This window comes from Equus caballus, chromosome 27 (genome assembly GCF_041296265.1).
Source record: "Equus caballus isolate H_3958 breed thoroughbred chromosome 27, TB-T2T, whole genome shotgun sequence".
NCBI classification, from domain to species: Eukaryota; Metazoa; Chordata; class Mammalia; order Perissodactyla; family Equidae; genus Equus; species Equus caballus.
Genome location: NC_091710.1, coordinates 25079916 through 25107006, shown reverse-complemented (window position 1 = coordinate 25107006; position 27091 = coordinate 25079916). Strand labels below are relative to the sequence as shown.

Here is a 27091-nt window from a genome sequence, read left to right as displayed (position 1 = left end):
GCAAAGAAATACATCCACAATTATCTGAAAAGGCTATTAAAATACTCTTCCCCTTTTCCAACCATACATCTGTGTGAGGCCAGATTATCTTCATATACTTCAACCAAAACAACAAATCATAACAGATTGAATGTAGAAGCAGATACAAGAATCTGGTGTCTTCACTTAAGCCAGACATTAAACAGATTTGCAAAAATGTAAAATGATATCATTCTTCTCATTAATTTTCTCGACAAAATAGTTATTTTTCATAAAAACATAATAACATATAATGGGTTAAAGTGAATTAGTAAATCTTTTTAAATTTCTCAGCTTTAATTTCTAAATTAATTAAATAGTAATGGATATAACCCATGTAAAGAAAAGCTTTTTAGAGTCCTCAAATTTTAAGAGTAAACGGGATTCTGGGACCAAAACATCTGAGAACCATTGCCCTGGGGTAGTGCTACTCTGAAAGTGTGGTTCCCAGAACAAGCCAGTCTGTGACAAAACAAGCACAGAAGCTGAGAGCAGGCATTTAGAAACTGTTGATCTGACGCTGCCATGACGTCTAGGCACATGACCGGGGTCTTACACAATGCATTTTTTTGGAGACAGAGGCCTTTCATTTTCCTCATAGCTAATTTTATTGTATTTTACAGAAATATTGGTCTATGGTAGACTGGAAATTAAAAAAAAAAAAAACTGGTTCTTTACCAAACATAGTTTGAAAAACCGCTCTAGAGAAAAAGGCTCAGGTTAACAGAGAAATGTAGAAACTGGTCTTCTTGGAGAATTCACGATAATGCAAGTAGGGAGAGAAGGCAACAAGCAGATGCTGACTAGAAAAATGTGGGCACAGGCTTAAATGGAATCTAATTTAGTTACCTGAAATTGAGTATATCTTGGATTTGAAAATTTTTAATTTTATTAGACATTAACAGTAGATTATCTAAGGAATTATTCTGAAAATATGTAAAATAGTCTATGAGAAGAAAGAAACACACACACACAACTCAGATTTCCATATCATCTACTCTGAGAAGGAAGAGCCAAGCACAAATTTCACTATAATTAATCTAAGAAAGTTTATAAAAAGTCCAAGGGCTTTGAGGGACAAAAACAGAAATAAAACCTAAATAGGTGAGTTGGAGGATAGGGTGGTGGGGAGAGGGAGTAGGGTTAAAAGAACATGGGACAGAATCTGTTTCCAAAAGTCAGAGTCAGTTATTTAGAAGCAAACAGATAATCCCAAAGGACTTTATAGTTAAACATTAAAACTCACAGATAACACAATCTCATTTTAATGTTTATTTTCAACTTCTTCCTCCATTAAATCATTTACTACAGATGAAACAAATCACTTTGCCTCTTTGTTAGCACTTTGTTTCCTGCTGGCTGGAAAACTGTAAAGTAAGGGCGAAATAAAAACCTAAAGACCTGAGAGATTGAGAATCAAACACGTCTCTGAATAATGGGCTAAATTTCCAATAGAAAAATGTTGAGGAAACGTTTTCATATACAAAAAACAATACACAGGTAAAACCATCTGGTTTTAAACTTAAAAAAATATATCAGAATTAAAAGTTATAATGGGTGTAATGTGATACCATTTAAAACTCTCAGTAAAAAATCTTTATTTTCATATCTATTAATTACAATATGCACAGAGAAAGAGAATTACTCTCAAATTCCCAATACTAGTTACATATCTGGAGGATGAGACTATGGGCACATTTTGCCTCTGACCATATATATTTTTGTACTGTTATAAGCAGAAAAAGCATTTCACTTTTGACTTTTAAACTTAAAATGAGACCTAAACAATGAAATATAACAAAATAGATATGCGATTCAAACATCTTTCAACATGCTCTTACAAAGAATTATATCTTTATGTGTGAAAACCGTTAATATATTTTCCAGTGCTAAGAATCTGACTAATAACAATACTGAGTAATAACAATACGGAAACCAATGATTACTATATATAAGCAAGACGAATTTCACAAAGTAGAAATTAAGTTTTATGCTGTGTTTTTTGGTTTTCAGAAAAACTATTAGAAAACTACTTTATTTAAAACCACACTGCACAGCCATACAATGAAATGTTACTTGGGAATAGAAAGAGATGACATACTGAGACACACTACAACACAGATTACCCTCTAAGACATTAGCCTAGGGCTGGCCCCACGGCCGAGTGGTTAAGTTTGTGTGCTCCGCTGCAGACAGCCCAGTGTTTCATTGGTTCGAATCCTGGGTGCGGATATGGCACTGCTCATCAAACCACGCTGAAGCAGCATCCCACATGCCACAACTAGAAGGACCCACAACGAAGAATATACAACTATGTACTGGGGGGCTTTGGGGAGAAAAAGGAAAAAAAATTTTTTAAATCTTTAAAAAAAAAAAAAAAAAAAGACATTAGCCTAAGTGAAAGAAGCCAGACACAAAAGGCCACATTATTGCTTCCATTTATATGAACTGTCCAGAAAAGGCAAATCTAAGAGACAGAAAGTAGTCAGTGACTGCCTAGGGCTGGGGGAAGAGGGGAAGAACTGGGGGAGTGACTGTTAATGGATACAAGATTTCTGTTTCAGGTTGATGAAAATGTTGTAAAATTAGATTGTGGTGATGGCCACACAACTCTGTAAATGTACTAAAAACACTGAATTGCACACTGTAAAAGGGTAAATTTTATGGTATGTAAATCATCTCTCAAGAAAGCGATTATTTAAAAAACTACTGCAGAAAAAGAGAATTTAAAATATCAGAATATGCATTATTTTCAACCTAAATTCTGGGATTTCCCAAATTCTGAGATTTCTGGTTTCCTCAATAATACAAACAAAATCAGTTTTTCCAGCACTAAAGTAGGAGATTGCCTAGGGGGTAAGAGATCAGATTAGATTGACTCATAAAACTACATACTTTCTTTGAAATACAGATGAGGCAAAAATTGTGCTTTCATTTGTATCCTATAAAAAAGACGAAATTAGCAGGTTTTACTAAAGTAATTAACTATGAAACTATATATAATCTCAGAAGGATGTTTTTCTAAGGGGAGAGAACTGAAGAGCTACAACTCTCACATGATATAATATCTTAGAGTGCTCTGGAGGCCCAGATAATGGACATGAATTGTTTTATTTAAGAAGGCTTGGCCCTCTTGGGAAATCCTTGTCCCTTTCTCCTCTCATTCACAGAATCACAGAGTATTAAAGCTACAAGGTGCTTCAGAGATTACTAGTCCAACACTCTTATTACATAAATGAAGGAACAAGGACTGCCTCCCCCCAACCCCTGTCAATTGCAACTAGGTGAATTCGATCACTTTCCCTTTAATATAGAGTAGCGTTTAAGAATGGAGGTAATAGAATAATATTTGAGACTCTATTTACTTATCTGAAACATAAGGATAATAATAGTACCTACTTCATAGTGTTGCTGCTATGAGGACTGCCTAACATATAAGAGAATTTCTTAACACAGTGCCTTGCACAAAAGTAGACATTCATCCATGCTGGTTTTTCTTGACTTCTGCCCCATCAACGCTTCCAGCTCCCTAGTTACCCCAGGCTTTAATCAGCAGCTTATAATGACAAGGTGACTGCCTTCCACACTAGTGCAGATTACCGGCAGTGTAGCACAAGAATTACAGATATGGCTGATCCTGTCACAAATCTGACTTGCCAGACTTAGGTAGATACTTCTTCTCCTCATAACAGTGAACAGGGACCAAGATAGACAGTTTAAAGTGAGAGGAAAAGAATTAGGTGCACAGTTGTCACAGATAATAAAGAACTCAACATGTAACAAGAGTTTGCAAAACAAATTGCAGAAATAAATTCCAAACTCAAAGCTTCCTCTGGCTACTAAGAAGTCCATACCAAACGCCAATCTCAGGAATCTAATCTACATGTTTTGGTAAAACCCAAGAAAAGGAGTAGGGAAAAGTTAGAACACATCTTTTCTTAATATTTATTAACATTCCTAAGGTAGGATTCTATGCTATATAGCTAGATTCAAGGTATACTTCTATGTCATACTGAATTTATTAGGATGTCCCAGTAAATTTAGAGATTCAAAAATGGAGTGGAGGAAAAAAAAGCATCCTGAAAAATTTATCAGGAAGAAAAAGCACTTGTCTGGGTAAAAAATTACTACCCATAGGATTCAATGATGAAATAAAAATGTCCAAAGAAAACTTGGCCCAAATGCCTATTAAGCTCATATGAGACATCTTATTACTTATCCATCTGCTTTCTTTAGGAATTCATATGAGAGGTCAGTCAGATTAAGGTTTTTTTAAAAAAGAAATGTGAAAGAGAGTATAAGATAAATGCAAGATATTGTAAGAGAAAACAGGGACTGTATCAGTTGTAGATGCTGTCAGTTAAGATGACCATAATTACTTCACTGGTTATGAAAAATTGATATTACTATGTATATTTTGGTGTCAGATTACATATCATGTGTGTACTCTTATATTCACACACAACATTTAAGATTTACTTTTTTCTCTCAACCTTTCACTTAGTATCTATTTATGCTTTTTCTTACCTCTTGTGTTAATTTTGGTATGAACCTCGAGCTGGGGATCACTTGAAACCATACAAGGCCACCAAGGATAGGTTCCCACCTTAGACCAAACAAGATCGCCAACCTGGAACTTAACACCAGTGGACACTTCTGTTGTTGGAACAGAAGATAATATCGGCTGAACCTATTGGAAAAGATCATAAAACTTCATCAGCAGAAAAATTTTTAAAAAGAAACTATGTACAAAGTACATTAAACATGCTAACCACGTAAAATTTACCTTCAATTATACTTTTCTCTGATCCCTGCTATCTATAACTAGCAAAAAGGAAAAAAAGAGGATGAAGATAATTAATAAGCCCTACTCCAAATAATGAAAATAGGATTGATAGTTTCTGTTGCCAAGTTATTGATGAGGCACCTTGAGAATTCACAAAATCTATTAAAAAGTGGTTAGAGTTTTGAAAAGGAAAACAATTCACTGAAAATATCTACCTCTTAAACCAGCTCCAAGATTTATTTCAGTATAACTTCTGAAATAAAGAAGGATGGAACTGCAATAACACATGTTAAATGTGTTATAAATTAATCACTCTGCTTTCACCTTCTTACAACATATTTGGTTAGATGCTATTCAATAAAGCAACTCACCGGGGTTTCCTCTTTTAGAACTAGATCTTCTCTTGGTTTTTCTGATACAGTGTCAACCCTCTCATTTGGTCTCTAGGTGAAAAGGTACAGGTGAAAGGAATAAAATGGCAGTCAACCAAAGAAGAGTGACACACACAAAAAGAATTCGAGAACTAAACAGCAAAGAGAATAAAGGGCATCTATTAACTGAATAATGTAAGGAGTAAGAATACAACTTATGCAGTACATGAGGCTGTGCCTTAACATTCATTTTCCATTCCACACCATAGCTATGTTTCCCATTTCTTATTTTATTACTTTTAAAACCTAATTTCTTAGTTTATGTGGGATTTTTTTTGTGTGTGAGGAAGACTGGCCCTCAGCTAATATCTGTTGCCAATCTTCCTCTTTTTGCTTGAGGAAGATTGTGCCAATCTTTCCTCTATTTTATGTGGGATGCCGCCACAGCATGGCTTGACAACTAGTGCTAGGTCTGTGCCCAGGATCTGAACCTGTGAACCCTAGGCCACCAAAGCAGAGAGCGTGAACCTGACCACTATGCCACTGAGCTGGCCCGTGTGTGTGTTTTTTTTAACCTACCAGAGTACAGAAAAACGGGCACTTGGCGATTGCTAGTAAGACGTAAGTTGCAATTTTTCTGGAGAGCAATTTGGCAATATGCATGAAAAGCCTTAAATTTTCAGACTTGGACCCAGCAAATCGACTTCTAAAAATGTATATTGAGAGAGCATTAAGGGGTATAAAAATCTATCTATAATTACGAAGATATGCACACCAGTACTATTTATAAGAGCAAATATTAGAAACAGACTAGATGTTCAAAAATGAAGAATTAGTTAAATAAATTATAGAATAACTAGATATTGGAATAATATAAATACATTTTAAAGTGACATGGAAAAATAACAATATAATGTTATTTTATTTATTTTTTTTGAGGAAGATTTGCCCTGAGCTAACATCTGTGGCTAATCCTCCTCTTTTTTTGCTGAGGAAGACTGGCCCTGAGCTAACATCCATGCCCATCTTCCTCTACTTTATATGTGGGACGCCTACCACAGCATGGCTTGACAAGCAGTGCACAGGTCTGCACCTGAGATCCAAACTGGTGAACCCTGGGCCACCAAAGCAGAATGTGTGAACTTAACCACTGTGCCACCAGGCTGGCTCCAATATAATGTTATTTTAAAACAGTAAATTGCAAAGGAGCTGGTACAGTATGATTCCAGTCTTGGAAAAACAACTGTTTTTATGTACCCAGAAAAAAAAGACTAGAAGGAAACCACCAGATGATGGAATAAGTGATTTTCTTTTGGTGTGCTTTTCTCTATTTGTCAAACTGTCTACAACAAACATTATTTTACTTTTCTAATCATAAACCCCACAAATATGTAGTTTAAAAATTAATTTCTATAACCCTTTTAGGAGTCAATTTGGAAGTACCTATCAAAATTCAAAATATGTACACGCTTCAATCTACCAATTCTATTTTAGGAACCTATTCTACAGAAATACACAAAACAAGAAAATCTAAGGAGAGGGATGGTAACTACAACACTATTTCATGTCAGTAATCTACATGTCTATCAACATCTTTCCACGTTTTATTTAAAAAGTCTATATATGCCTTGAAAAATATTTGATAAATTGTACACCAAATTGATCAGAGTAGTTATTTTTGGGGAATGAAGTTAGGGAAATAGGGTAGATCTATACTTTTGTATTATTTGCATTTTCTGTAAAAAGCAATTATTTTTGTAATTTAAAAGATTTTTAAAAATTTCTCACTTGTCAAAGAACAGAAGTTAATTTAGATGGCTTAATAAGAGGGATATATCCATCAAATTAGGTCTTAATGCCACTGAAAAAAATATGGCTAATACTAGAAGCTACTTACAATTTTCAATTAATGCAAGACATTCAAGACACTGTTGTAAAAACAAAGTTTCACTAAATAAAAGAAATTGTAAAAAAAGGTTTTAATTGTTAGGAAAATGATAAGCCAGACAAATACCCCAAACTCCAAGTCTACTCATTCACTCCACAGTGCCTATGACTTTCCAGGCACTGTGGTGCGAGTTGGGTATACGATGATGAAACAAACAGATGTGACCCCTAACCTCAAAGAGCTTACAGCCAGGTAGGACAGACAGACAGTAAACAAATAAAAACACAAACATATACTTATACAACGTAAATGTATGAAGAGAAATAATGGTGTGTATATTTTTAGATATGAAGGTCAGAAAAGGCCTCTCTGAGAAAGTAAATTATAATCTGAGACTCAAAGGAAGAGGAGTTAGTCTAGTAAAAAGTGGGCGAAAGAACATTCCAGAGAGAAGGAGTGGCATGCGTGAGGTTCAAAAAAGGTAAAAACTTCAAGAAGGCCGTTACAACTGACTTAACTGCCCCAAAGAAGAGATGGCTTACAAGAGGAGAGAGGAGAGGAGGCTACATCCTGAGGCTCCGCAGGCCATGTGCAAGTGCTCTCTCAGGCGCAATGAAAAGCCACTAAGGAGGATTAGGTAGAGAAGTAACATGCCAATTTACGGTTTTAAAAGATCATGTTAAAAAGACAACCCACCAATTGGGAGAAAATATTTGCAAATCATATATCCAACAAGAGTTTAATCTCCATAATACATAAGGAACTCACACAACTGAACAACAAAAAAAACAGCCAGCCAGATCAAAAAATGGGCAGAGTGGTCAAGTTCACGTGCTCCTCTTCGGTGGCCCAGGCTTTCACTGGTTTGGATCCTGGGCAAGGACACGGCACTGCTCATCAGGCCATGCTGAGGTGGCGTCCCACATAGCACAACCTGAAGGACCTACAACTAGAATATACAACTTTGCAGTGGGGGCTTTGAGGAGAAGAAGAAGAAGAAGAAGAAGAAAAGAAGATTGGCAACAGATATTAGCTCAGGTGCCAATCGTTAAAAAAGAAGGGCGGGGGGGCAGAGGATATGAACAGACATTTTTCCAAAGAAGATATACAGATGGCCAATAAGCACATGAAAAGATGGTCAACATCACTAATCATCAGGGAAATACAAATCAAAGCTACGCTAAGATACCACCTTATATCTGTTAAAATGGCTATAATCACTAAGACTAAAAATAACAAATGTTGGAGAGGGTGTAGAGAAAAGGGAACCCTCATGCACCGCTGGTGGGAATGCAAACTGGTGCAACCACTATGGAAAACAGTATGGAGATTCCTCAAGAGACTAAAAATAGAAATACCATATGACCCAGCCATATCCAAACAACTTGAAATCAACAATTCAAAGTGACATATGTACCCCTATGTTCACTGCAGCACTATTCACAATAGCCAAGACATGGAAGCAACCCAAGTGCCCAGTGACTGATGATTGGATAAAGAAGATGTGGTATATATATACAATGGACTACTACTCAGCTATAAAGACAGACAAAATTATCCCATCTGCAACAATATGGATGGACCTGGAGGCTATTATGTTAAGCAAAATAAGCCAGACTGAGAAAGACAAACACCGTATGATTTCACTCATGTGTGGAATATAAACAAACACATGGACAAAGAGAACACTTCAGTGGTTACCAGGGAAAGGGGGCTGGGGGGTGGGCACAGGGGGTGAAGGGGAGCACTTATACAGTGATGGACAAGAAATAATGTACAACTGAAATTTCACAATGATGTAAACTGTTATGAACTAAAAAAAAAAATCACGTTAGCTGTTATGTGGGGAACATTTTGGAAGGGAGCAAGAGGAAAAGCAGGACGTTTAATTAGGAGGTTTCTGGAAACATTGGAAATGGTCCAGGTGAAGGAAAGTAGAGGTCGTTTGTTTACGGGCACAAAATTAGCTCTGTCAGATGCGTCTGTGGGGTACCAGGAATATCTAATCTAATAGGACACACTCACTGAGCAAGGAAAGAAAAATCTATGTTCAAATGAAAACTGCTTTCCCGATCACTAGTGTAACAATAAAGCAGTTTAGAAATACTGTCCGCATTTGCATAGGCCCATTCAGCAGCTTCATTTCAGTCTACAGATGTAGCTTAAGCCTTCACCTCAGCTTTTCATTCTCAAGCTACAGCAGGAAGCACATACGTGGCGAAGAAAGCGAGTCATCCTCCTCCACATGTTCAATCTTCATGATGTCTGGGTGTAAGGGAACTCTATAACCCTTTTTGAGGGGAGATAGAAAGGAGTGACTAATCTTTGCCAAACGACAGAATCCTACTATTGTAACAGCTGGCCTGAAGCCCATTAACATTTTTCCCTTTCTAGATTAAGGATAGGATTTCCTTTAAAACCTTTTTATTATTCAAATATCTTATCTTTTTTTGATTTTTTGGTTTGTTCCAGATTGTTCGCATTTCCTTCCAGCTGGCTTGAAACTGTTAAAATCACTTTCATAGAACTGCAATTTTTTTACACAGTCATTTTAAAAGGAAAGAAATGGCAAGGGAGAGAAAGAAGCCCAAGAAGATTTATTCTAAGCTTCTAAGACTAAATAAATAAAAGGAGGAAAAAGAAGTCACATAAAGATGCTCCAATGACAACAAGGGAATATACATTGTAAACTGTGCTAATGTGTGAGCAAAACAGAAATATCTGGTAAGCATTTAGAGATCTATGACTTGAGCTCAAAAAAAAAGGTAAGAGGATAAACCAAGAGACAGTACAGTATAACAAACAGCAATTAAGAAGGGGAGAAGTTTTAAGATGAAATGGTCAAGGGAAGTCAAATGCTTAGGAGTGAAGAAAAATAAGGAGTCAGAAAATGCCAACAGATAAAATACTTCTGGGCATAAAATCCATTTTTCTTCAGTTGTTCAAAGGACAGATAAGCTTAAAAGAAAAATCAAGTAAGGACAAAAGATACCTTTTTCGGTACTAATACTGTTGCTTTAGGAAGAGAAAACATCAGAGAAAAAGATGACAGTGAGTTAGCTCTCCTTAGTGTTCGAGTAATCCTAATTCTGAACATGATTTTACAGGTATATACCACATTTTTACATTTTTAGTTGATCCCACATACAAAGACCTATATTCCAGGAAAGAATCATAAGAAGTTTCCTAAACAGGAAAAAAATATGTTAAGAGAGCAGCTAAGATAAAATTACATTATCCTAAATGTTCCTTTAAAAAATTTGCTCTAGTAATTTCATTAAAACCTAAGAGATTTATTAAGATGAATAATATGCATCAAATCTGGCAGAGTTTGAAACTCATAATAATTTTCAAAACATTAAGCAAAATTGTGTTCTCTAAAAGAACCGAAAACGTATATCAACATTTAAGGTGGAAAGAAAATTTTAAAGGCAATAAATTGTTGGTGCATTTTTCTTTTACTTTGTGAATAACTGCTTAAGTTTGTAATCTTAAAAACTAAAATGTCTGTACAAAAAAAACATTTTGCATGTGAACAGTTTCTAAGAATTTTAAGACCTAATACTCTGAAGCTAAAGAACCAAATATAACCTCTTAGTGCTAATGGGACCGAACCAGCTGTTGGGCTTTTTGTAAGTGAAAACGGCAAGCTAGGAGTTAAGGAGACTAGCCTTAGTGAATAATCTCAATGACTGACAGACTGACAGACTGACGGACTGACGGACTGACGGACTGACGGACTGGTGGAAGACCAGTGTTTGAACAGGGCCTACACTCACATGCCTGAGGCATTACACCTGCCAAGGAAGAAACGCCAGAAACATTTCCACATGTTTCTAATTTGGTGGGAGGAAAAACAGCTAAAGCAGCTTTACAAAATATACAATTTCAGTAGTGATCTCAGGTCTCCTGCTGCCTAGATGTTTGGACACATTTTCAATGTTGAAAACATATACTTAGATTGTTCCAAATAACAGCCACTCTTTAGAAGACCAAATAGCTCAGGATTGGGAGGAAATACTTGTAGATCAACTATGAAGAAAAAATAAAAGAAAAAAGTAGTGAGTGAAACCTTGAAGTGTATTTAGATGAGATTTTGTTTGCTCAAAAAAGAATCTATAAGTGGGCTTTTAAGGAACAAATATATACGTGTGTGTGTGTGTATAAATCCAGCTTGAGGACAATCATTTCAAACTTTTTCGCCAGGCACACAGCTCTCAGCATGCTTCCCAGGGTGTCCGGGGGAGGGAGCTGTCCAGTGGCGTCAGCAGAGTCCCGGGCTGCTCTTTCGCTTCTAAGCCCTCTACAGTGCTAACACCAAGGGCTTCAGCCCTGAGTGACAACCAGGAGGCACAAGGGTATTAAATATTAAAACACTTAAAAAAAACTGTCCTGAAGGAAGCAAAATAGATATTCAAGTTAAGGGAAACCAATTAAAAAACACATAAAGTTACAAAACAGGTTAATTTTTGCACATTACTTAGTCATCTGTATAGCTTAGCAAAAGGACAACACTAACAACAAGCAAGAGCCTTGGAGCTCTAGCTTTAAAGTTCTGTTATTAGGACGGAGGACAACTTTCGTGGCACCCATCTCTTAAGATAATTGCCCCCATGTGTGATAAAATTTTAATCAATAAAAATTCATTTAACAAGAACTTAGCTCTTCACATTATTTCTTTGAAAGAAAAGGGAGGAGGCAAGGTGGGGAAGAGAGAGAGAAAGGAAGAGAAGGATGAGAAGAGGGAGAGAGGGGGCAGGGAGACAGAAGGGGGGAGATAGAGAAAGAAACAAGAAAAACGCCCAGATTTTCCCCAAAAACTCAAGTTTCAGGCAATGGTCCTGGTAGTATTTAGTGCAATCAACGCCACTTTGTACATTTATACATCCAGTCAAATTTACATTCTTTTATCCCAAGGTGTTGTAAGATGCTAAATAATGAAATATTAAATTATGCCCCACGTGACTTACCAATAAAGAAAATGAACTAAAACCCTCAACTTATATCTAACTATTCTAATCCCTGGATATAACAGTTAACTGAAATTTTAAGTGATATAAAGAGCCATACATAGCAGATAATCCAACAGAGACAGAACTGGCTTTAAAACCTCATTGCGAAGTGACTACTAGAAATACCATTGCACTGAAATTTCTTCCTAGATTCCAATAAAGCAAAAAGTAGATACAAAACATAAACAGACTGTCTTAACCTGCCTCTAAGTGCTTCCCGTCCGATTACTATTTTGAGATATATTTTAAATTCAATGTCTCAATACAGGCAAAAAGTCTAGCCTAATAAGTAAAATTGGATATTCTCCTATTTGCCAGATTCTCTAGAGCAAAGCAAGATAAGCCAATAAGACAGTTCTCAGGAACTAGGCTAAAACCAAATTCAGGTTGTATGCATTTTTTTGATTGCCAGGGGTCATAGTGCATCATGTATATTTTCATTGCAGGTCTAGGAAAGAAATGCTACAGTGAATGTATCTGGAGTGCAAAAAGTTAACTTCTCTCCTTCCATTTATTCACTTATATATTACCAGTCAGTATAAGAGATTATGTGAGCTAAGGTAGCGATTATGTGAGCTAAGGTCTGTGGGGGGCATTTAATAAATGACAGGAATTTAAAAACATTTCAGAAACCATTTAATTCTAAAGCTTTCATTTTACAGATGCAGAATTAAGACACCAGAATAGCTAAAGTGTCCCTGATTTCTCTTTATCTCCTTATCCAGTTTTCATAGCACTTAACACTCTCTGAACTCATACATGTATGTATGCATGTACAGATGTATTATGTATTTTCTGGCTCCTCTTACTAGAATATAAGCACCCTGAAAGTGGGCATCTCTGCGTTTCATTCACTGCCCTACTTTCAATTCTTAGAGAAGTGTATAGCACACAGTAGGTACTCAATATATATTTGTTAAATGAATAAGAAAACTGTGGAAAAATGAGAAAAACATATTGAAATATCACACTGGGACTTGTGAGAGTCCAGAAGCAGTATGACCTTTACTCTAGAAGATGATCACATTTGAGTTGTATGAAGTACTAGAACCCAGCTACAAAGGAAAAGGGGAGTTGGTAAGAGGTAAACACTTCTTTGAAAAGAAGATAATAAATTAACTTATTCAGGCATACCAGATATAAAAGCAGACAACTGTCACAAAAATAAACAGATATTCATTTCTTCCCAATAAATGTCGGGAAACAGCTTCAATTCATACCATGTATTCGAATACTAACTAAAAACTCTCCATGCAAGCCAGAATTGATTTGTTACATACCTCTTCTTATTAAGAAAACTCATACTGAAATCCCAGAGATATTAAAAAATTCAGCAGCATGTATCTTAAGTTACCTATGAAGGCTGACTTTTATGAAAACTCCACCTGAAGTTTTAATCAATATATATGAATACTAACTCTGATTTTAATGAAAAGAGTTCCACTATTACTTCAGGTTATTCTGCGCAAACATATTAGTAATGAGTGTTACATCCAAGCTCCACTGGAAAAGTTAGTCTAAAATAATGAAAAACCAATATAATTAACGATCTTCTCTTTGCCTTTCCTCTTCATCTTCAGAAACCAGGAGTTTATTATAAGCAAATAAAAATAAGTGAGGCTATTAGACAAAGAAACATAAGAAGGAAGATTCTTAAGTGCCATGTTTTAAAAATATTTCTCCACTCTAATCATGTCCATTTATTCAACAAATATTTACTCAGCACCTATTCTAACAGCCCACACTCCTTGCTAAGGATTAGAAGAAAGAAGTTATCAGAGATATTTATATTTGAAGAGCTAAAAACTGAAAAATACCTCTTGGACTTCCAGTGAATGTGAAATATTACAAAATTTTTCAAAAAGATGTTTCAACTTACATTTTGTTCCTCTGGTTCTAATTTGGGGATTTTGTGTGACTTGCGCTCTTCAGATCTAGATGAGTCATGCTTGTTGCTTTTTTTCCTCTTTTCTTTTCTGCTTTCATGCTTTGACTTTGTGTGCTCACTTGCCTGTACTTCATTTAAAAGGTCTCCACAAAGGGAAGACTCAAACAATTCCCTGCCATTCTGGATAGTTTTGGTTATTTTTAGTTTAATTTCAGGTGAGCCAGTCTTCTTTGGAATTACAGTTTGTGGTACCGAAGGAGGAGGTGGTGGCTGTGGAGGAGAAGGTTTTTCCAGAATTTCATGTGGTCTTGTGTTTGGAATATCTGAATGGTAATAGTCAGCGGGGCTAAAGTTTCTAACTGCACCAAAGCCATTGGCTGACCCATTGGGATATTGATTATATGACTGGTATTTGGTTTGAGTTTCATACATGCTGATTGATGGTGGATAGCCATTTGTGAGTGGAGGGAGATCTTCTGTGGTAGGTGGGTACTGAAAGCCTTGCTGCAAGGTAGCTTCATATGGTGTCTGGCCACCATCTTCAACAATGTCACTGTTGTTATCAAAGGCATCCTCCTGACGGATGTTGGCGGAGTCAATGAGTTGAGGTGGTTGCTGAATTGTGTTTCCCATGATCCCTTGCATGAAAGAGAAAGAGAAATCCATTGTTCTGCTCCAGCATCCTTAACTTTCCCTTTCTCTCATCGGGCCTATAGTTTTAAAAGAGGAGATTAAAAGGTGTTAATATCCTCACAGGCTAGCGGCTAATCAATTGAAAAAGGATTACACTAAAATATTCTGAACCCAATTTTCATATCCAGCTATGCATAGACACCAAATATTTTTAAAGCAGATAGTCAATATAATTCTGATACAGGGCAAACACTTTATATCTTAAACGCTTATCTGTTTAAAACTCTCAGTTACTTTCACAATAACTTTGGTAACAAAATTTTATTCTCTTTGCAAGCATGCAAAATAGTTTTGATGTTCCTTTCTGTTTCCCAAGTTAGAGATTATAGATTGTAAGTCTCAGGTTAAAACTGGTATTTGAAAAATAAGCAGTGTCCTAACACATACAAATTAGGTTCCATACGAACTTCCTTTAAATTATTCATGTTTTATCCAGTGTTTCTTTCTCTTATTACAAAAATAATAAAATCTTATTGCAAATATTTTAAATACAAAAGTAAAAAGGCCTATTCCTCTCCCCTCCATCATTCCCATTCTTTTATGTCATGGATAACCACTGTAAACAGTTTGTTGGGTATTCTTCCAAATCTCTCTCTATATATTTACACGTAAAATTTTAAAAATAGCGTTTATTCCATGACTTGCTTATTCAACTTAACAATATATCCTAGATATCTTTCTACATCAGCATGCATAGATAATCTTCATCCATACTTCATTCTTTAGATGACTGCATAGTAAACAACTGTGGTATCCAGCACAACATATTTAATCATTTGTGTACTGACAATCGTTCAGTGGCTCACAATTATTGGATGTTATAAACAGGAATACAGGAAACTTTCTTGAAACTATATCTTTGTGCATATATTTCTATAGGACAGATTTGAAATTTTGACAGATACTGCAAAACTGTCCTACAGGCTGTACTGTATCAATTTACATTCATACAAATAGCGTGTGAGGATGCCTGATTCTCTACACTCTTGCCACTATCTAGTTGTTTTTAACTAGTGGTATATACAGCAGAATCATCTGGGATACTTTTACAAAATGCACATGTCAAGTTCCATCTACCGATGAACCTGATTCAATAAATGTATGATGAAGCCTAGAGCATGAGTATTTTAAGACCACATTCCAGCTGATTCTGATACACACTCTTGCTTGGGTCATTGTGTTATAATCTTTGCATTATAGCCATTGCATTATACTCTTACAATTATTGCATCTCCTCTAGGAGGTGTCTAAAGATGCCCACATTATGTAACAATGTTATAATATAGATAAGCACCTGTTAGGAAATGCTCTAAGAGCACTCTGCTTTGTCATAATGTTTGATAAGCCCACATCTTGAGACAGAGGATTAGTGGGGAGTCCAGATATTATTCTGATAATCCCATAAACATTTCTTCTAGAAAGCTCTAAGGCAGAGAGGATTTCACTACTGTATGAAGTCTGATGAACTGATTGTAGCTGCTGGAATTCCGTGAAGGATTCTGAGGCTATAGCCCAGTTAATTCTATGACTGATTAAAAATGTCTACTATTTTGGGTCTAGCAGGATTTACCATAATGATATATCAAGTAACCCAAAAGAGCAAAGGGAAGAGGGAAACAAAAACTGACAACACACTTTTCAAGGTGTGTCCAATTAAACAGTTGCTGTTTATTCTGCTGTTAGCAAATGGAAAGAATTTTGGAAGTTCCAAGACTGCAAACAAATGAATACGAGAGTGTACAGGAAATCAGACTGCCCATACTGCTGTACAGTGGAATCGGGTGTTAGCACACTCGTTTTTTTAGCATCTATTCTGGGCCACCGCTTTACACACTGTCTTATTTAATCCTCATAACAACTTTGCAAGATAGGCATTGTGACTCCTCATTCATGGTTGAAAGAAACTGAGCTTCAGAGGGCTTAGGTGGCTTGCTTAAACCACAAAGCAAAGGGGGCAGAATTAGGATTTGAATCTAAGCATGTCTGACTGTAAAGACACTGATTTTTACCACTATACCACTTCCACTTCCCTCAGCTATAAGTTCTGAGAGGAGTTGCTTCTTTTGTTCATGTACTTTATTCCTTGGTCACCACCAAAGTAACAACTAACTATTCTGTAATAACCACAACTAACAAATAGTGCTTAGCATGTGCCAGGAACCACTGTAAGTGCTTTACATACAGTACTACATTTAATCGTCCTAACAACCTTCAGGTAGGTATTAATATTAGTTCCCATTACAGATGGGGAAATAGAGGCACAGAGAGGTTAAATGACTTGCTCAAATGCACAAGGCTAGTCAAACGCACAGAGCTGGGATTTGATCCAGGAAGTCTGGTTTCAGAGTCTCTGATCCTAACCAGCATACCATACTGATAATGCTGATAAATGTCAGAAATCATTTCTTTATATATAGCTTAAGAATTGAAACATTACCCTAATTTGACCCTTGGCAAAAATGTATAGCTCACAGACACAAGAAAAGTATGTTCTAAAATTCTGTAAACACATGGGACAACTGTACAGGTGGAATTCAAAAGTTCTTCAAAGTTCCAACTTGAAGTTAAATACTGAAATTTGACAAGATGCAACCTGTGTTTTTGGTTCTCATAACTGTCGTGTACAAGATCAGCTTCCAGATTAGTCTCCCAAATTACAGTCTACAGAGGCTTTCAGGCATATACATCCAGTGACAAAAGTTTGTGATTTAGTTTCGAACACAAACTTTTAAGAAGTTTGGTATTTTCCACCTTTTCTTCTCTTCTCTCGCCCGAGAACCAAATATTTCATTTTAGTTTGAATTAAGAATAAAAATAACCTTACCATCTTACAACTATATAGGAGTTTACAATTACAGAGTGTTTTCATATGCATTCTCGATCCTCAAAACAATCCTGTAAGGCTGATAGGGAAGGTGTTAGCTTCATTTTTTAAGATAACATTGAACACTTGAGATGCTGAATTTCCCAAGACTACAAAGCTAATTAGTGATTAAGCCTGAAAAAGAATCAATCTCTTGACTTCTAATCCTGTGATCTTTTCCACAATATCTCACTGCCAGAGAATATCCGACTATCCAAGACAACCATACTACCACCTTAAGTCATAGGTTCAAAAGAGAATGCATCATCTTTTCTCTAACTCAGACTTCGTTTCAGACTACCCCAGGTTTGTTGTTGCTTCCGCTCTTTTCCTAGCTTCCTAGGCTAGAAGCCTCAGGCTCATGGATGATTATTCTTCACTCTCTTCTTTAAGCCATAAAACTAGTGATTGAACAAATCTTGTACTTTCTTCCTTTGAAATCTTTCTGATTTGTTCTTTGATCTCTACATCCATGTCAGGCCACGCCCTCAGCACCTTACCCTGAACTATGACAACTGATTTTCTAGATATTTCTCACCTTTAACTTCTTCCTGCACAGCAGTTAGATGATGCATACTAAAACCAAACTTTGATGTCTATTCCCTTACTAAGAAACTCTAAAGCTCCATATTACAGAAAGTCCCTTACATGCCTTTCCATAATCTGACTTTTTCCTACCAACCCAAAATGCGTATGAATGAATTTTTCTGAGCACAGTATTACTCTCATTTTACAGATGAGAAGAAATGGAGCTCAAAAAGATCAAGTGATTTGCCTTTAGTCACATAGCCAATAGAAGTTGAATAAAATGGTGAAACTCAGATCTTCTAACTCTAATATAGGACTCTTTACATGGCAGCTGCCTCATAACCTGCAAACTATCCAAACTTCCTACTTTTCCCCCCAATATGTTCCATACCCATAATCCAAATGCCTGTTCGACAGCTTCTCTCATATCTCACAAGCATCTTAAGATACCTAATGAACTCTTGGTTTTTAGTCTACTTAAAGGTGTCCTTCCCCAAGTCCTTCGCATGAGAATAAAATGAAACCTCCATCTATTGGTTGCCCAAGCCAGAAACCTGGGAATCATGATACATCCCTTTCCCTCACTCCTACTCTTATCCAATCTATCAGTAAACTCCCCGAGTTTTATCTCCAAAGTACATATATCTCACATCTGTCTGTTTCATTCCATCTCTTTCGCTCTTCATGCTAGTCCAAGATCCTCACCTAGTCTATTCCACAGCTATCTTCCCAGTCTCCATGCTTCTTCTCCTGCTTCTCTACAATCTATTTCCCCATATAACAACCAGTCACCTTTTAAAAACTAATCCAATTGTGTGCCTACCCCTCAAAATACAGCAAGGAAAATTAATGACTGCCATACTCAAAAACATGGATGACTCTCACAAATGTAATTTTGAGTGAAAGAAGTCAGATACAACAATTCCATTCATATAGTATATAGTGTGATTTCATTTATATAAGATTTAGGGACCAGCCTGGTGGTGCACCGGTTAAGTGTGCACATTCCGCTTCATCGGCCCAGGGTTCACCAACTTGGATCCCAGGTGCAGACATGGCACCGCTTGGCAAGCCATGCTGTGGTAGGCGTCCCACATATAAAGCAGAGGAAGATGGGCACGGATGTTAGCTCAGGGCCAGTCTTCCTCAGCAAAAAGGGGAGGATTGGCAGTAGCTAGCTCAGGGCTAATCTTCCTCAAAAAAAAAAAAGAGAAAGATTCAAAAACAGGATAAAGTTAAAACTAAATCTATGGAGACAGCTGTTAGAACAGTAAATGCTTATAAAGGGGGCCATAAGGGAGATGTCTGAACTGCTAGCTATATTTAATTTATTGATCTAAATACATGGTTTACTCAAAGAAACAAAAACAAAAGAACAAAACTGTGGTGTAGTGGTTAAGTTCATGCGCTCTGCTTCAGTGGCCCAGATTCCTGGGTTTGGATCCCAGGTGTGGACCTACACCACTTGTCAGCCATGCTGTGGTGGGGACCCACATACAAAGTAGAGAAAGAGTGGCACAGATGTTAGCTCAGGGCTAACCTTCCTCAAGAAAAAAAAGAGGAAGACTGGCAACAGATGTTAGCTCAGAGCAAATCTCCCTCAGAAAAAAAAGAAAAAAGATCAAAACCTTCAATGCCTTCCCACTGCACTCAAATAAAATCCAGACTACTTATCATGCCCAGCAAGCCTCTGCACAGTCAGGCCTCAGTTTACATTTCTGAAGTCATCTCCCAACACTCTCTGCTGCAGGTATTGCACTGCAGCCACACTGGCTTCTTTCTAGCCTCTCAAACGTGTCAACTTCATTTGTGTAATTAGGATTTTCACATGTGCTGCTCCAGCTCCCTGAACACCCACTGTCTCTCAGGGAGGCCTTCTGAGGTCCGCTGCTCATTCTCCTCACTAAGCCTGTTTTTTCTCTTTCATAGCAATTACCATAATATGTTATACAAATATGTGCTTGCTTTCTTACTGTCTATCTCCCTCACTCAACTGCATGCTCTAAAAGGGTAGGGACCATGTATATCTTATGCAATGCTAGACACTCAGTATTGTTTAGTTAGTAAATGAGTGAAAGAGTCCCTGTCCTCAAAGGGCTCATAACTAGTATACCTCCATTTACCTAACAGATTTCTGGTGATATTAGCCCACAACATAACTTTACTCACTCACTAATCCCTTGTTTGACAAAACTGTGTTATGCTCATTGTAAAATATAAAAATAAATAAAACACTGACACCCATAGTTACCTGGTCAACTGATCTTCCACAAAGATGCCAAAGCAATTCAAGGGGAAAGGACAGTATTTTCAACAAATGGGGCTGGAACAACCAACAGCATATCCATATGGAAAAAGTGAACCTCAACCTTTACTTTACATTATACACAAAAAGTATCTAAAATTAGTTTATAAATCTAACACTAAAGTCAAAACCATAAAAATGCTAGAATAAAACATGGAAGAAAAACCATTGGGTTAGGCAAAGATTTCTTAAACAGGAAACACCACAAAATATGAAAGAAAAAGATTGATAACATGGACTTCAAAATTAAAAACTTTTGCTCTTCAAAAGACACAGTTAAGAAAATAAAAAAGTGAGTTATAGGCAGAGAGCAAATATTTGCAAAACACATATAGGAGTTCCCCGTTCTCCACGGTTTCGCTTTCCCCAGTTTCAGTTACTGTCGTCTGAAAATACAGTAATGCATCGCTTATCAACAGGGATACGTTATAAGAAATGCATTGTTAGGTGATTTCATGGTTGTTCGAACATCATAGGGTGTACTGAAGGGGAACAAAATTTGCCACCGCAAAAAGCGTCTCTTTAGTATGAAGATTATTTTAGGCTAATTACTTTTAAGAAACAAAAGGCTCAAAAGTTTTTCTTGCTACCTCTTCGTAACTGCCTAAAAAAATTCAGATAAAAAAACCTGTCTCAGGAAGTGAGCTATATCACCTCAGCATAACATGAACTAGGTGGTAGACAGGGAGGGACCTAGGAAAGCCTGTTTGTTGGGCTCCCCTCTGTGTTCTTCTGTTTCCATGTGGCCAAACAAACCCGTTTTCCAAATGTTTGCCCCTTATCACCTACCTGTGAACTGCCTTCCTTCCCATTGAAGTCCCCTGACATCTTCTTTTGTCTTTAGCTGAGGAGGGTGTTTAAGGTGAGAGCTTCAGCCATTTTGATGAGTTACTTGGTATTCCTGGGAGTACCCCATGTATACATGTTATTAAGCTTTTGTTTTTCTCCTGTTAATCCGACTTATGTCAATTTAATTCTTAGACCAGCCAGAAGAACCAAGTAGGGGAGAGGGAAATTTATTCCTTCCCTATAGTACTTACACAAACCTAGATGATACAGCCTACTACACACCTAGGCTATCTGGTACTAATCTTACCAGACCACCATCGACACTGTTGACCGAAATGTTGCTACATGGCACATGACTGTATTAAATGGAAAATTCCAGAAATAAACAATTCATAAATTTTAAATTATGTGCCGTTCTGAGTAGCATGATGAAATCTTGCACCGTCCCACCCTGGATGTGAATAATCCCCTTGTCCAGCTTATCTACGCCATATATGCTACCTGCTCTAGTCACTTAGTCTTGGTTATCTGATTGATTGTCTCAGTATCGTGGTGCTTGTGTTCAAGTAACCCTTATTTTACTTAATAATGGTTCCAAAGCACAAGAGTAGTGATGCTGGCAATTCGGATATGCCAAGAGAAGCTGTAAAGTGCTTCCTTTAAGTGAAAAAGTGAAAGTTGTCAACTTAATAAAGAAACGAAAAAAATCGTATGCTGAGGTTGCTAAGATCTGCGATAGTTTTATTACAGTATATTGTTGTGATTGTTCTATTTTATTATTAATGTTATTAATCTCTTACTGTGCCTAATTTATAACTAAACTTTATCATAGGTACGTATATATAGGAAAAACATTGTCTATATAGAGTTCGGTACTAGCCATGGTTTCAGGCATCCACTGGGGGTCTTGAAACATACCCCTGTGGATCAGGGGGACTACTGTATCTACCAAAGAACATCCTTATACTCTTACATTCTAGGAAATGGAGAGAGACCCACTAAGGCTTTCTGAGCAAAAATGAGACAAGTGAAATGACAGCTTAAATATTCATTCCTTCACAGATTACTTACTAATTGTAAACAGAAATACGTATAAGAGAGAGATCTGACAGGCACCATTTTAAACAAGTGATTAAACACGGCATTACCAACAGCAGGACAACCCAGCATTATGTGCCTCATGATATGATTCATTAACACATCATCATCTTCAAAGTATTTTTCCCAATGCTTAAACTGCATCTCAAAATGAGGAAACAATCAGACAAATCCAAAATGTGAAACACAGTCTCGGACAACTGGCCTGGGCTCTTCAAAAAAGCTAATGTTATAAACAAACAAACAAACAAGAGGTGGAAAGACCATTCTAGATTTTAAAAGATTTAACAACCCAACACAATGCATGAAGAGTAAAACAAAGGAGGTAAGATGTTAACCATTAGCTAATCCAGGTGTTGACTGTAATATTCTTTTAACTTTCCTAAAGGTTTGAAAATCTGAAAAGTAAAACGCTGGGAAAAAATAAAAAATAAATAATTTGGCTAGGGTTTGGAAGAAGCATTGAAAAGAAAAGCTACAGCTTCTTAAGGTAGTAGAAGCCTGCATTAAATAGTGACACCATACTCTGATCAAATAAGCCAAATGGTCCACATTGTTCTATTTTTTAGAAAGTCTCAGCATGATTGGAGCCATGCTTTTTCATATTATGCCTCCACCTAATTCAATAATGCAATAAAGAAAGTAGTTTTGATGATTTTAAAAAAAAAAAAGATATTTTAGGACTATAACTAAATTCCTCTCCATAGTGATTTTTCTATGTACTGCAGTCCGGCAGCTGGCCTTCAAACAGCAGACACGCCAACTGACAGAAGAGTTAAGACCTTCCGGCGTTAGGAGGCTCTCTAGTGAGCACAGTGGTTCAGAGTACAGGCTCAGAATCAAACTACTAGGTTCAAAAACCCAGATCCAAGGCTTGTTACCTATGTGACTTTAAGCAACTTAATCTCTGTTTCCTCATCCAGAAACTGTGGAGACTTATAATTGTCTACGTTGTACAGTGTTGTGGTAAGAATTAAGAGCTAATCCATGAGCAGTGCCTTGAGTATAGTTAGAGCTCAATACCTATTGGCTACATCATCATTTAGTGCAACATTGGGCACACAGAACTTGTGAAAAACCTGTCTCTGACCTAAAAGCATTTATAATCTCTTTGGTATACTAGACAAGATAAGATTTTATGTGCAAGACTCATAAAATAGTAGTAAACAATATGAACACTGTGAAACAGAAGGTGACTAAGAATTAAATCGTGTTACCAATACAATTATAACTGGCACTTGAGAAGAACAATGTTCACTAGACAAGGAGGCATTTAGGCCACGAAATACAGGCAGGATGTGGAAGTTAGGTGTTTTTCACCCACTAATTTTAAAATTACTCAGTACAGGCCACCAAAAACTCATTCCTTTGTTCTTAAAAAATCCCTGATAAAGATGGTATGTTTTAATTTTTTTGGTATTACTAAAGTCAAAATAATAATGGCTAACATTTGAGGAGTTACTTTGTCAATACTATCCTAAATGCTTCACATTTCTTATTTCACTCCTCATAACACCCTTTTGAGGAAATACTATTACTATCCCCATTTGGCAAATGAAAACTGAAGGCCAGCATGATTAAGTAACTTGCCCATAGACACACATCTTGTAAACGCAGAATTCAAACACAGGCACTCTGTTCCACAGCGTTTGCTCCTAACAAGTAAGCTCGTTTCCCACAATCCCTAAGGATGTAAAGTAAATAGCAACAAAAACAAAACCATTCATTCTTTACACTTCCCCAATGCCACTTCCCAAAATTAACAATTTGGCAGGAAACTAAATAATGGTACTAGTCTTCGACTCATTCTAATATGTACTTCCAAGCAAATGAAACTACTACAGGCAAACAATTTATGACACATTCTTCCTGACCAATGTTTCTAGTTTTCTTTTTAATAAGTAAATCAATCAATGAATTTTTTTTCTTAATTTTATTGAAGCTGTCCAAGACAGTTTTAAATGAAAAAAAGTTGAAAATTATCAACTACAGCTTTACAGCTCATTTATTTACCAATTTATTCATGAGGTGAGTGACAACAGAAAAGTTGACAGAATCCTTAAGTCAAATTTTAGATAGAAAGTGGGGGAAAAAAGCATGTCACATGTTTCAGATGAACAGCGTAACTATATCAATTAAGTATTCATGATGTGTTAAATGAATAGTTTAAGTCACTACAATAAAGTTTTAAAATGAACAATTCTCTTTGGTAGACTGTACATATTTCTGGATTCTACTTTACAAAATTACATGCTGTGCTGTATATACTCAGTTTTCTATGTTTAACACCAGTCTCTTCTCAATGAGAGAAAATTTTACATTTTATTTATTTATTTATTTATTTTAAAGATTTTATTTTTCCTTTTTCTCCCCAAAGCCCCCTGGTACATATTTGTATACTTCAGTTGTGGGTCCTTCCAGTTGTGGCATGAGGGACGCTGCCTCAACGTGGCCTGACGAGCAGTGCCATGTCCTCGTCCAGGATCCAAACTGGCGAAACCCTGGGCCGCCGCAGTGGAGCACGGGAACTTAACCACTTGGCCACGGGGCCGGCCCCCTATATTTTATTATATGTCAAAATTCCTCATAGTGATATCATTATACAGGTTTTTGGGAATCAGTGGTGGTTCTACAATGTCATATAAATTACCTACTTCTGTTTTCAGACAAAACTACCCCTTAAATACTTTCCTAGTTACTTAATTGTAAATCTAACCACATCACTTTCCTAATTAAAATCCTTCAATGATTCCTAGAAAAGGTTGAAGCACCTTGGCCAGCAGAGCACATAAGGCCCTCCAGGCAAAGTCTCTATGTATGGCTCCAACCCCAAGTCACCTTTCCTATGCTAGTAATGTTATATTCCTGGGAATTACTGTATACACTATGATTTCATACTGTGCCTTTACTAATATTATCTCCTATGCCTAAAATGCCCTCTTACAATTTTTTGTTTTGCTTGACTTTTAACATCTTTTGAGCTCAGAAAGTCAATTCCAAGAAGTAGTCACTTAAGCTCTAGCCTAGTCTGAGTAACTTTCCTCTGTGTTCCTAAGTTACACTATGCACGCCTCTTAGAATTAATCACAAAACAATCTGTTCATGTGATTTTCTTAAGAGCAGGAAGTAATTTTATTCCTCCAAATGCTCCTAGAACCCAAAGTGAAGGCTCAGAGGAAGGGCTTAATGAATCTTTAAACTAAATTGTGTAAACTTAAGGAGTTATTAAATATAAATGAAATGCTTCAGAGAGTTATTGAGGATCTTTCCATGGAGAACGCAAGAGACTATAAATGCAGTTATAGTCTCCTCAGGTAACATCCTTGGCAAAATCTGACTGACAACTGCTTACCTAGCCACTACTGAGATTCTCCTCAGCTCTGGGCTAACCTTCCCTGCAAGGCTTAAAGCCCCAAGAGACTGGCAAGAAGTGAAACAAATTTCCGGGGAGAGTCTTTTAACCCAATAAAAGACCAAAAGATACCAAAAACTCCTATATAAGCATATCTATTTAAAACTCTAGTTAGTTATTAATACTGTAGATCTGAAATTCAGAATGTGGAAGCTCTCAAAATGCAATTTTCATAGTTAATTGAATTGGCCTGAACATCAATTTTCCAAATCTATTCCAGCAATTATAATCAATCATACTAAAATACAAATATGGTACTTGATATATCAACATTAGAATTTTTAGAGCTAAAGAAAAATAGTGGAATATAATGTGATCACCACAACACAGTGGAAGAGGGTGGTCTTGCTTTACCCCAGGATAAATAAGGGATCCAGATGTTTCTTTATGTGAACTGTTGTAAGGAACATTTCTCAAGGTTTACGACAAAACCACAGTCTGTATGTGTTTCTATAGTAACAGGAAGGGAGTGCACGCAGACAGTCTACAGTAATGAACCAGCTATGCTGGTTCTTGAAAACCAGGCATTTTTACTGTTTGGTGATTACTGTGGCAAAACATTATAAAAAAACCTTTTTTTAAAACACAATGTTCAAAAATTAGAGGATCATTTTGTTTTAAAGCAAAAGATCAAAATGAACTACAATAAAGGAAAGCTTAAGCATACACTCTTTGAGATGTAATAAGAGAAAGCTATCAAATATATTCACATACCAATTTCTAACTGAATGATCATTAATGTTTGAAAATCAGATCTCTTATTTGAAATCAATTTAATAAATACACATATACCCCTCCAAAAAAACTTCTTCAACTGTGACTCACACTTGACGACAGAATATGAAGATTTCTGGATGACAGCATCAAGGGAGATTTTTACTTTACTATTTTTTCCCCAAATCTACACCAAAAAGAAAATAAGAGAGGGGAGTTAATTTTTTAAAAATATGGTCCATTATTTTCAGTACATAGGTTTGCAAGGGTGAAACTGGAGCTTCTATAAAGTAAAAACTTTAAAAAACAGGCTTAATCTATAGGAACAATGCTAAAATCCTGTAATGCCAGGTTTTAAAAAAGGACTCCATTCTTTTTGGTTCTGTGTTGTATTCATATTTTAATCTAATTATAGGATCAGAGTGAACATTTGATATAGTCAAAGAGCTATAAATTCTGCATTGCCCATTTTGGCTTTCATAATTTAAAAATTATTTAATTGCTAGTAATGTAATAACAAAGATGTATTGTTAAAAAAGAACAGAGGTTATGTTATTTTATCATATCTAATTTAAAACTGTAAGCCATTCATCATTTTTAGAAGTAAGTAGGAGAGAAATATTTTTAAGGAGCCCAAACACACTCCTTTAAAAATCAGCAAACACAGGGGCTGGCCCCGTGGCCGAGTGGTTAAGTTCGCACGCTCCGCTGCAGGCAGCCCGGTGT

At 36.4% G+C, this 27091-nt stretch overlaps 1 protein-coding gene across 9 annotated transcripts in view; it reads right to left on the bottom strand.

The window, feature by feature from the left end:
* NSD3 (nuclear receptor binding SET domain protein 3) overlaps positions 1 to 27091 on the bottom strand; it is a 103433-nt gene that overhangs the window by 53870 nt on the left and 22472 nt on the right. For 8 of the 9 annotated variants that reach the window (XR_011433260.1, XR_011433261.1, XM_070253068.1 and 5 more), the window contains exons 2-4: positions 13955 to 14673; positions 5176 to 5247; positions 4546 to 4708 (exon numbers count right to left, since the gene is read on the bottom strand). Coding sequence is in view for 7 of the 9 variants with exons in the window: in XM_070253068.1 (XP_070109169.1) it covers positions 4546 to 4708; positions 5176 to 5247; positions 13955 to 14629 (910 nt within the window). In the remaining 2 variants the exon portion in view is untranslated. The remainder of the gene's footprint in view (positions 1 to 4545; positions 4709 to 5175; positions 5248 to 13954; positions 14674 to 27091) is intronic. The other variant, XM_023630606.2, reaches the window with a different exon arrangement.